At 43.5% G+C, this 12665-nt stretch overlaps 1 protein-coding gene across 8 annotated transcripts in view; it reads right to left on the reverse strand.

Moving 5' to 3' along the window:
- The window catches only part of FAM13C (family with sequence similarity 13 member C), a 135606-nt gene that overhangs the window by 34128 nt on the left and 88813 nt on the right, over window positions 1–12665 (reverse strand). For all 8 annotated transcript variants that reach the window (XM_070057689.1, XM_070057688.1, XM_070057687.1 and 5 more), the window contains one exon: window positions 9390–9474. In XM_070057689.1, the coding sequence (XP_069913790.1) occupies window positions 9390–9474 (85 nt within the window). The remainder of the gene's footprint in view (window positions 1–9389; window positions 9475–12665) is intronic.

Consider the following 12665-nt stretch of genomic DNA (forward strand, 5'->3'; position numbering starts at 1 on the left):
TACACATTAAAATAAATTCCTTTTAAAACTAACATTGGGGGCCAGTGCCTTGGCTCACTTGGGTGATCCTTTCCCGGCGGCACCAGTATCATATGGGTGCCAGGTTCTAGTCCCAATTGCTCCTCTTTCAGTACAGCTCTCTACTGTGGCCCGGGAGTGCAGTGGAGGATGGCCTAGGTGCTTGGGTCCCTGCACCCGCATGGAAGACCAAGAAGAAGCACCTGGCTCCTGGCTTCAGATCGGCACAGCACCGGCTGTGGCGGCCATTTGGGGAGTGAACCAACGGAAGGAAGGCCTTACTCTCTGTCTCTCTCTCTAACTCTACCTGTCAAAAAAAAAAAAAAAAAAAATAACATGTTCCCCCATTCATCTTTGTATTTCATACTTTGTGAAACATGAAGGTAAGGCATAAAAACTGGTAAGCACAGTATCCATTCAAACTCCTCATTTTAACAATCCTTAGCAAAATAAGGGAGTCTCTTACTGATCACCTCATCAGGGCCCCCGTGGGGTTAATATGGAAATTGGAATCAATATGCCCCAACATCTTGTCTCTCCAATCAGTCTTTATTTGTCAACAGGAATAATAGTTACATCTGGCATTTATGGAGTGACTCATTTTGTCCTCAAACTTGTTCTGAGAGCTTTTGCTGTGTTCAATCTTCATAATCACATGAGGCCAATGGTCATTTATCTCTGCAGTAACTGCACTAGGGAAGGTTGTGCATGTGTGCTGCCTCCATTCAGAGAAGAAGGATTTGACCAGTGAGCGCCCCTACGGGAAGACTCCACATCTGGAGCTAGAAGCCAGGGTATTTCTAACAGCCACTCACTGAACAGTACCGGACACTGAGAACAGAAATAATTATCATCAGTCTGTAAAGGCCCACAGACCACTTTTGATTTGGCTCCAACTCTAGGCAGACACAGATGCTATATTACAGCTGTTAAATGAGTCAGATTTAAAAATATATCTTTCTTATGTGAATCCTCAAAGCAATTCAAATAAGTATCTACAAGAACGTGAGAGAAACTGCTGAGGCTTAGTTGAGAAATATTTTAGCTACGTCCTTGTGGATTTGTTCATTTGCATTCTTGAGTTTGCCCATCATAGTGGTCTCATAGTTAGCACTCAGATGTATTTCAAAATGCCAACTCATCAGCCATTTTTCAGCTTAAAAGACTGATGAATCAAAAGCATGTCCATGATTCTAATAAAGGTCAAGGACCAGAGGTCTTATCCCAGCCTCTCAGGACCAATTTAACAGGGTAAACAGTTAAACAAGAGTGCCACAAAAACAAAACAAAACAAAAAAATCAGGACCATCTGATGGATACATCCTGATTCAATCTTAGGTATGTTGAATTTTAGGGCCAGAAGGCACTTAAGGGTTTAGCTATGAGACTAGGAGAGACACATATGGGTAATCCTGAAGTCATCCCATAATTAAGGCTGAGGAAACAGATGTGTGTGCTTGGTTGGAGACCACTGAGCGAGATGTAGTATGGCCATGTTAGGGAAGCTGTGGGAATAAGGGCGGATGAAGAGATTCTGGGGCAGGGAGGTGGCCAAGTGGGGGCGGTCAGCAGTCCCAGCACGCTTCTGTGCAGAGTGCTGGGGAGCTGAGAGTATGAGCAATCTGTCACCATGAAAGCAAGGCTGGGCTTCATGACAGGCCCCTGTTGGTGGTTTGCAATCATAGCTAAAGCATGAAGTACAGGCCCTGGAAGATCCAGATTCAAGTTCCAGTCTTTTCTCTCCAGTGTCATCCAAGATACGTTATGTAATTTCTTTCAAGCTCATTGAATCTGAGAAATAACCAGGGGAAATGACCTTTATCTTTCTCCCTCCTGTGTCACCAAAGTGAAGCCAACTGCTCAGATGACACTCAGGCTGAGCCATGCCCTGCCCCGGGCATCATCCCTGACAGCCGAGGATCCAGACGTGCCCACCCAGTTACACAGAGGGCTGGGAGCCGTGATGCTGCTCATGTTTCAACCTAATCGTCTTGCCAGGTCTTCTAGCTGATTCCTGCACAGCTGATCATCTCAATGGTGTGCCTCAATAGTTACCTCCTAGTAAGGTAACAGCAGTCTTTTTCAAAAGGAACTTCTCCTTTAAGAGAAGTACCTTGCAAAGGAGGAACATTGAATATACAAAGCAGTCATGAAGACTACTGAAGGAAATTCCAATCTTCAGTGCAGGCCGTGTCCTTAACTAAAGGCATATCCAAAGTTGCTTGGGAAGCACAGTTAATATTAATTACTGATCGCAAGTATCCACTAGTTTGGCTGTATCAGCCAATAAGTCACCGAAGTTGGACCATATGGAGCTACAGAAACACGAGTCTCAGGGAACCAGAAGACATGGGAGAGCTGGGAGGTGTGCAGAGCAATGTCACACACCTAGCTTCCAGGCACACTGCTTGCCAACTTTCAGATGATAGTCTTTACAGGAAGAATGGTGTTGAAGTGACTCTGACATGGAAAACCCCTGGGCAGAGGCAAAATGACGAATGAGAACTCTGCAATCTGCTCAATTTGCTCTAAACCTAAAACATCTAAAAATAAAGTCTATTAATTTTTTTTATAACTGTAAAGCTGCTGGTTAAAAGCCTGGGTTGTGGGGCACTAAACATTTGTCCTTGGCCAGGTAAGCCTCTTCAAATTCAGAATCCCCATTTTATAAAGGGTTGTAGTGAGGACAAATAGGATGAAGCACGTTACGGTAATACTTGGCCTGACTTTTCAAACTGAATTAAATACATTTAATGAACTGGAAGCTTTTGCTATAGGATTCACATTTTTCCTTTCTCAATAGGGCATTTGCAGAAACAGTCTCAGAAAATTGCATTGTCATAGGTAAGTTTTTCCTATCACCTTTACAATACCTTCTTTGGAAAACAAAGGATTCATGTGGTCTCCTTCAGAGACCATGAGCATGGAAAAAACAAAAACAAAACAAAAAAATCCCACACCTTTAAAGATGAATTAATTGAACTTTTTGCTATTCCAAGTTAAAGGTTTAAAGCAGGACAGATTTGATTGTAACAATGCAGTTTCACATTTAATAGGTTTAAATTAGTCAGCCATCAGCTCTATAGATAACTGCTGTTATAACAACCTTTTGCTTAAGGGAGCTAGCATAATGTCAATCATTTGCAGGATTCTAGAAAGGACACAGAATGAACGGTACAAAATATCACTTCTACACTCTGCAAGTAGTTGGAAATTACAATAGATATTTAAAGACAAATAAGCATTATCAAGGGTGAAAGGCAAACTAAGCTCTGAATAAGGTAAGAATGCCCAGCTTTTTACATAATGAAAGCCAACTTTTATTGAGCATTTCCCTCAAGTGACTGCTAACACCATCCATGTGTATTATGCCATGTCACTCTTGCCACAACTCTAATTAATACATAGCATGCTTTTTCCCATTTTAAAGTAAAGTAATATAAGGCATACAGGGATAAATAGCCTTTCTGAGATCACCCAGTTATCAAATGAAATTCTGCAAGGAGCTACGTTTCTGAATAAGACACAGCCAAGACATACAACTGGGCTGTCAAGAAAACTGGCATGGTGTTCACAGTCAAGGTTGTTTTAAAACAAAGCCGAATAATGACTAGGCCATGTCTTACAATGCATACAAAATTCACTTAACAACATGCAGCAAAAGCTAGACTTGAATATCTCTGTGATGGACATGCCAATACCAATCCTTGCAAATCACTCCTGGATTAATCTTATTTTACATTTCAGAAATGACACAGAAGAGGAAGTACAGAGCAGTAAGTCCGAGTTTGCAGATGTGGTGGATATTTTTCAGAGTAAAATGCTAAGCAACACAGAATAATCTCGCAGACCATGAGGAGGCCCAGCAGTGGCAGACAACTGGCACTGCAGGTCTGTAGGTAATGGAGTTAGAGAAGCCTAATCCAAATACTCTTATCAAATAATAAGCACTAGACTACTAGTTTGAAAGGGAAATGGGATTATGGAACTCTTACAGAATATGCTGATGTGACAAAAAGAAGCCAAGAAAATAGTACGTAGTTAGCTCTGGGAAGGGTTTGGAAAACAATACTGGAGTCATAATTATTTTGTAATTACATACTCTATAAAACACCTGTGTAGCCTTATTGAGATTTTAGATTTACTGCTGTTTTAGGAAATAACAGACATTCCCATATACACTTTGTCCAGTTTCTCTCAATGGTAACATTTTGAAAAACTGTAGAACCTCCACCCATATTTACAAATAAAATTCTGCTATTTGCCTTCATCCAGAATACACTATGTAGATTGGGTTAATACACAGGAATAGAGATGGTTTAGACCAGAGGAACTGAAACCATCTTAAAGCCACAACAGGCTAACTGACTACAAATTGAGGTCCCTTCAATCTGACAAAGCAAAGTCAGGGATGGATCACAAAATGACTTTGCAAGCACTGAAATTATGTACAGTGCACTTCATGTCAAATCCTAGAACGTCACATGGAGACAACACTGAAGCTGGATAGCAAATAGAGTGACAAGACTCCAGCCAACAGAGTTTAAGTTAGGAAGACCCCTCTCACAGTCCTCCTCTTGCCTACCACCACCACTTCCCACTACACTCCATACCTATGGGGCCTTCAGCAATTTACATTCACTTTCCAAGTTGATTTCTTCATCCTTTATGTGGGGATAATAATGAAACCTACGCTATAAAAGGGAATCCATGCAATCATGTCTGGTGCAAATGAAGAGGTTGTGGTCAGGTAATGATGTTATTCATTTAAAAGCATCTGAAGCAGGGTTTCTGAGCCTCAGCACTATCGACATTTGGGACCGATTCTTTGTTGGAGGAGATTAATTCTTTGTTGGGTATCCTGCACATTGTAGGGTGTTTAGCAGAATCCCTGGCCAGTACTCATTTGATGCCAGTAACAGCTCAGGCTTCCCCTGTAGGATGAACAAATTATATGGATAATAGCCACCTAGTAAGATAGTGGAGATCCTTTACAGTTCTAGAAATCCAATGACAAGTTTCATTTGCAGCACAAACACGTCATTGCACCTCTGGAGTAGCACCATGTTCTAGCAACTGTTCCTGAGCCTCCCTAAATAGGAGAATCACCAGGACAGCTTTTCCAACACAGAGATTCTCAGGACTCAGTTCTCCATGTTAATGTGGCATTTTTAAGGTGGGCATCCCAGATCTGTAAGTTTAGTAAGTGCTCACAAATAATTGGAAATTTCTGGCCAAAGTAGGAGAGAAAGGGTCAGGTTCTCTTTGACTCTGCCTCACCTCCAATGCAACATTATGAAGAGGCACACAGATTACTTAGAATTCTTTAAGAATAATTGCAGTCTAGGGCCTGCATTGTGGCACAGCAGGTTAAGTTGCAGGCATCCTTTATGAGTGCTGGCTTGAATCCCTGCTGCTCCGTTTCCAACCCAGCTCCTTGCTAGTGTTCCTGGAAAAGCACCAGAAGATGGTCCCAGTACATGGGCTCCTGCCACCCACTTGGGAGCTTGGATGGAGTTCTAGGCTCCCAGCTTTGGCCTGGCACAGGCCCTGCCATTGTGGCCAGTTGGGGAGTGACTCAATGGGTGGGAGATCTTTCAATCTTGATCTCTCTTTCTGTAGCTCTCTGCCTTTCAAATAAATAAATGTTTTTTTTAAAGAATTGCAGTCTGTCAATAGATACAGTATATTAGTGTCTTATCCAAATGGAAACTTCAATTTGAAAATGAAGATTTTAGAAAAAAATTTCAGTAAGCACTCCTGAACTGTTATCTCTAGTGGTAGGTCTCCAGTTATCTCTGATGACAATTCTTGCTAAAACCTCCATACCATCAATCATCCCCACTCAGATAGAACAAGGGTTATTCTGCTTAGTCATGGGGAATGTCTAACAGTCCTGCACACTTCAAAAATGACAGGCAGTTGAAAGTACACATTCCATTTTCCATCGACCAAACCAGAATACATGTTTACAATGCTATGGAGGAAACATGTGCTCCAGCCATAAGAGGCTGTAATATAGTTAGAGGGATTTGGGCCTCCCTGTCATGTGCATTTAGTCAGTTTGGGCTGCTTTAACATAGTATCATACACTGGGGGACATAGAAACAACAGAAATTTATATCACGGTGTTGGAAAGTGGGAATCTGAGATCAGACTGCCAGCATGGTCAGGTTCAGGTGAGGGCTCTCTCCTGGTTGCAGACAACGGACTTCTTGCCATATCCTCACTAGTCGTTAAATGAGTGAGCGAGATCTCTCAACTCTTCTTACAAGGGCACCCTGCCATTCATGAGGACACTACCCTTGAGACCTAATGACCTCCCCAATGTTCCACCACCTCCAAATGTCATCACATTTGGGGTTAAATGTCAACATCATGATTTTGTGGAGTATACCAGGGTTCAACCGTGTAACAGCGTCCATCTCACATTATGTGGTTTGAAACCTACAGTGATCAGTTGTCTTAGTTCACCTGAGACCAAGGATTTCTCAGCACATGTGACTATTAGTACTAACAACAGGAAAGTGCTAGGCAAACCAGGACAGTTGGTTATCCTCTGTGTATCCCCAAATTGCTTTGTAGCTGGTTTAACTTTTCTCTAAAGCCTCCTACACATCCCTCAAATCTGTGTCCCTATCCCTTCTGCAAGTCCCCACGACTTGAGCACCTTTCCCTCCTGGAGTAAAGGAGTAGAGTCAGCTTGCCACAGACCCTGAGTTGTCAGTCCCATATGATCTGTGAGCATCTTCCTACTGAACACATTGAGATAGAACACAGTCAAAGACAACCTTATTTTCTCTCCTAATTCAAGACACTGTCCATTAGTCCACTTGTTCCCACAACTATGCAGACCATCTAGTCCACCCCAAGCTTTCTAGAGGTGGCCCAAAAATCAGAAAAGCTATCTGATAATTGTGATGTGTAAGAAGCTTCTGAAACGCTATCTATAACACAATATCCTACAGGAGTACCATGATTACAATTGCATTTCTAGCAGAGGGCAACATTTCAAGTATCTTACTAGATGGGACTGATCTTTGCAACCCACAAAGGCCAATATGCTTATCTCAAGATAGACTACTATATACCTTGCTTAGCCTATAATTTCACATAACAACTCCTACCAGTCACTGACATCAACAGTCACTATTGGAATATGTCTATACATATGAAGCTCAGGGCTAAGGGGTAGGCTTTGAGAAACAGAAAATTATTTCCAAGCTACTCTAAACTTTTATGGACTTATTGTCATTGGTGCTAGTCCTATGTAATCACTCTCTCACCAGGGATTTATACATCAAAAAACTATACTATCAAAGTGTTCAAAGGTAATTCAGAAAATCCACTGAGGCCCTAAGTTAAGGACAGCAGCTCTGAACATAAATTTCTTTGACTTGGGTTAGAAAATGCATGGTTTTCCCTTAAGAGTGTGTTTTAGAAGTCAGTGAGACTGAACTATCTAGTAATTTAAATAATGAAAACATCTTATAAGCATCTGCCACTTTGTAGTATCTCTATGTAGATCCCTAGAGGCTATTTAGATCCCTGCAAACATCTATGTTTCTAGATGTTTCTAGATTCTGTTGCCAAGGCTCTAGGATAGCTCAGATTTATCTACCTTTTCTAAAGTCCAGCATCTCACCCATGTGAAAGGAGCTTTTCTGTCCATGTTTACTATCTGACACAATATGGAGTGTGTTGCTAGCTCCTTTGTGTTAGAAATCCCTGTACGTACCCAACATTCATTTCCATTTTACAAGGAGTGTTAATAAACTTGTTCAAAACCCTTCCATCCAGAGAGAGAAAATCTAAAAGCTATTCTTAATCTTTGAAGAAAACTGGAGGCATATAAATAAAAGTCATGGTACCAGAAGTAAATATTTTCCTATATACAACATGCAACAAATATTTTATTGAACACTGTTTTCTAGATACTTGTATAGCTCATTCTAAACATCAGATAACAGAAAAGTGAATTTGTATTTGGCTTGAGACTTATGTGCTGTGTATTCTGCTTGCAGGGGGTGGAATATGGAATTGGGGGAGGAAAAAGCAGTTTGTCTAATCATGTGACTTAAATCCCTATTTGGATGCACATTGGCTCCTGACTCATTTTCCTTGCATTTCTTCTAAACACAATGACCAACAGAGCAGGAACTCACACGAGGTGACAAGGACAGCCAACTGGTCAACTACATCCAAAAGGAACTGATTAACCCCGAACCAGCAAAGTTATACTAGGCCTCAGTGTCCTTACTACAAATACTATTCACAGCTAGGTTTAAAGAATGACTACAGTACATAAAATGCTCAACTGGATCATGAGAAGTTTTAAATAATTATAGGAGCCACTCTTAGTAGTTATTATTAACCACTATCATTTGTACATTCCAAGATAGGAGAGGACCATTTTGCCTACTTGGATCACAAGGGTCTGTTTGAAACAGCAGTGTCTTGAATGTACTATTGATCATGTGCTGACATAGACAGCCTTCGTAAATCTTTTCCTTTTCAATTCCTGGAGATTGGCAGCCTCTCGTGAAGCCAGCTAACCGCAGTCCATTTCTGCCATCCATCCAGAAACCAGTCTGCAAACCTCTGACCCATTTGTGTTAGAAATCACAAGTAGCGCTTTCTTTGCTACTCACATAAAGTAGTGTTTCTTTCCTGTCTTCTTGGGAGCATTAATTTGCCCTGTCTTTGCTAGTCAATCTGTCATTCCCAGAATTAAGACCGGAAAAAAATAACAGAAAAAAAAAAAAAAACAAAAAAAAAAAAACAAAAAAAAACCTGAGACCCAGGCTTTATGACATGGAAAGTAAGCGACAAAACCAAAATGAAAGACAGGACAATGTAAGATCAAAATGAACTCTCGGTGGAGCATTCAGCTCCACACTCCCTGTACTGATGGATCATTTTACAGACAGTAACTTAAGTAGCAGTGTCAAAACTCCTCCAATCCCTCAGTACCCCAGAATGTTGCATCAAAGACAACACAGGTTATCTACGTCCAGTGATTAAAAAAAAAAAAAAAAAAAAAAAAAAAGAACAAAAACAAGCACAGGATTCAAATGTCCCAGCAGACCAAACAGGAAAACGAAGATTAGAAGTTGTGATGGGTGTTTTCACCTGACTCCCAATTAGAGAAGTCTGATTCTTGGCCCCAGCTGAAAGTCTGTGCTACAGCAAGTCCCAATTTCTCCTGATCCCTCCCTCTCCACTGTCCCGTGGGAAACCCAGAAGCACCTCGGTGGCTTTCGTGTTACCCCAGACACCCTTTCCCTCAGTGGCCAAGCTGAGCGTGAAGCAGCAGGAAGCTGGTGCCTGGAGGGTACCATATGGGACATCCCCCCAGCCCTGCCTCTTACCTGCAGAATCCACCCCATCAGCAGGCACACTCTGGGTCGGTGCTGGGGCTGGGTCCTTGACTCCATGCACCTGGGCAGCTTCTTCCTGGTTTGCCAAAAATGCAGAGCACAGATCAGATTCGAGGGCTTGGAGCTTCAACAAGGAATTCTGCCAGCAAATGCAGAACATCAGGCTGGCTAGGTAGACGTCTAACACACAGCGGTGGGTCTGCAGCCTCCCCCCAGGCGCCGTGCTCCAGCACCGGGCAGCAAGAGGGTCACAGCCGCAGCTGCTTCAGGAAAAGAGCTGGCTGTGCCCGAATCACATTCGCATTATGCCACAGGCAGCCTCGGCTTCTGCCTCATTTAAATCCTAACATACACAGATTATCTATGACACATGGGGCTGGTGATTTCGTCAGCAAGAGACGCCGCATCTGGAGAACCAATCTGAGACGGTATCTGCTTCCTGAGCGTTGAGGCTTCACACGCATTGCCAGTGTTTCATTCATTTTGCTAACATCAGGAGCAGATGACACTCTGTGCCTCCCAGCCTCCCATTCATAAAAACCATCGTCCCTCCAGTGCGAAGACTGCAGCAAACCGCAGTGCACAGAGTTGCTGCTGCAGAGTCTGGCTGGGATCACCTGGGAGGGGCTTCTGGCCTCCCCTGCCACGTGCGCTGCTGTGTGTGTATGCGTGCATGTGCGTGTGTTCCAAAGTTACTCCTCTCACAGGGGAAGGCTCAGGTCGCCTTCTATAAGGAACAGGGTCCCGGGAGACAACCTCGCTCACTCGGCATAACCCAGCCACTCAGAAGCCATTTCTCTTTCATAACGCCCAGCAGAACCCTCTGCCCACTCCACTTTTCACTTTAAATTTCTCCTGTGATTCTTAATCAGAGCAAACTCATACAGTCTGACGCACATACCCTGCCATGATGCAGAGGCCCAGCAAATCAATTCCCACCACCAGATGAAAGTGAGTCACGCACCAGTCCCTGGCAGGGGGAGGACACGGGGGGGGGGGCTCTAAAGGTCTTAGCAGTTCTTCTGCCTGCCTGGTCCTGGCAAGAGCAGCCACTAGTCTTTTTTCTATTATAATCCTATGACAGCAACAACCACACACACACACACACATACACAGCCCTCCACATATCCTATTCTTCACATACCCTCAATGCCCCCACTCCATCCTCCTTCCTCATAGCCACACTCACCTCCTACCCCTCACCCGGTACCCTGATGTACTTGTACTGACATACACACACTACCATACCCAACCCCCCACACCCTTATCCTCTACTCCGCACACATACCCTGATCCCCAAAATGCCCCCGCCTCTACTCCATACACACCCATGTGCTCATATTTACCCTTCATTTCCTTTGTAAATAATATTCACTCAACCCCACTCCCCTACATATTCCACAGATAAACACCCACCTCACACACAGCCCCACCCCCTGCCTGCTACTCTCTGCATATTTTACATATACATCTCCATCCCTGACTGCCCCTACAATCATGCCACCTCCTCACTTCATACGCACTCCCCCAAACCTCACAGCCTACTCTATATACACAACCCTACCCACACACACCCCACCTCATCATGCACATACCCACGTATCAAGCCCCATACCTGTACACCCCGTTACACACACACACACACACACACCCCTCTACTGTATACTCTCACATCTTACATCACACACTTACCCCAGCATCTCACATCCCAGCCACACAATGTGAACTCCCAGGTGGGAAGGCTCAGGGTCCCTCCTCCACCATTCTCAGTGACAGGGCCAGATATGACACCAACTCAGTGCCCAGGAGCTGCTACCTGAGCGTTCACAGCTTATATTTAGCACCTGTCAGAACCCGGACCACTTTTCATGACTTCTTCCTCCTTCCTGAGATGTTTTCCCAACAGCTCAGTAAGATTCCCAAAGTTGTTGACAGGGGATACATCAGGAGCAAGTGCACCGATTTCTGGAGGGATTTAGTATTTAGTAACCAAGTAGCTGGCATGTAAAAACAACAACAAAAACAATTTCAGGCAAGCTTCCTACTGGAGGACCTTGGAAGTCACAGTGATCTCTCAAAAAAGAGGGATCTATTCTGACAATAAAGAAATAATGCTATGGCAATTTAAATGGTGCAGCCACTATGGAAAACAATATGGCAGATTCTCACAAAGTTCCAAGTAGAATCATATAATCCAAAAATCCTACTGTTTCACGTATACCCAAAATAGGTATTTGTATACTTGTGTGCAAAATATTACTCCAATAGCCAAGATATGTATTCTGGACTTAAGTCTCTCTGAGATTCATAGATGAAGGCCTCACCCTCAATGTGACTGTAGTTGAAGGCAAGGCCTTTAAATGAGCTATCAAAGAGGTCATGAAGGTGTGGCCCTAATCTGATAGGACTGGTGTCTTCTATAAGAAAAGGAAGAGACATCGGAAAGTGTGCACAGAGGTAAGGCCATGGGCAAACCCCGTAAGCCAAGGAGAGAGGCCTCAGGAGAAACCAATCCTGCTGAGACTTTGATCTTGGACTTCCAGGCTCCAGAACTGTGAAACAATACATTTCTGTTGTATAAGTCACCCAGTCTACGGTATTTGTTAGGACAGCCCTAGACATTAACATAAGATGGAAGCAACTCAAGCATCCATTGATAGGATGCATGAATAAAATGTAGTATATACATACACCAAAAACTCTACCACAGGAGATACTTTGGGGATATTACACCTCATTGAAATAAGCCTGCCACAAAAAAAGACAAACACCATGAAATTCCACTTACATAAGGTGTTTGGAGTGTAAAAAAATTTCTAAGAACACGAAGCAGACTTGCAGCTGCCAAGAACTGGCAGGGGAACAGAGTGAAGCTGGGAGTTACTGTTTAATGGGTACTATCAGTTTCAGGTTGGGGAGACGAAAATGTTCAGGAAATGGACAGTGGTGGTGTTTGCACAATGTGAGGAGGTACTTAGTGCCACTGAACGCACACTTAAAAATGGTCAAGAATGGCTCCGGCGCTGTAGCAAAACAGATAAAGCCACCACCTGCAGCGCTGGCATCCCACATGGGTACCGGTTCTAGTCCCGGCTACTCCACTTCCAGTCCAGCTCTCTGCTATGGCCTGGCAAAGCAGTAGAAGATGGCTCAAGTCCTTGGGCCCCTGCACCCACATGGAAGACCCAGAAGATGCTCCTGGCTTGTGGCTCCTGTTCAGCGCAGCTCCGGCTGTTGTGGCCATCTGGGGAGTGAACCAGCGGATGG

The sequence above is a fragment of the Oryctolagus cuniculus genome, chromosome 15, assembly GCF_964237555.1.
Source record: "Oryctolagus cuniculus chromosome 15, mOryCun1.1, whole genome shotgun sequence".
In the NCBI taxonomy this organism is placed as follows: Eukaryota; Metazoa; Chordata; class Mammalia; order Lagomorpha; family Leporidae; genus Oryctolagus; species Oryctolagus cuniculus.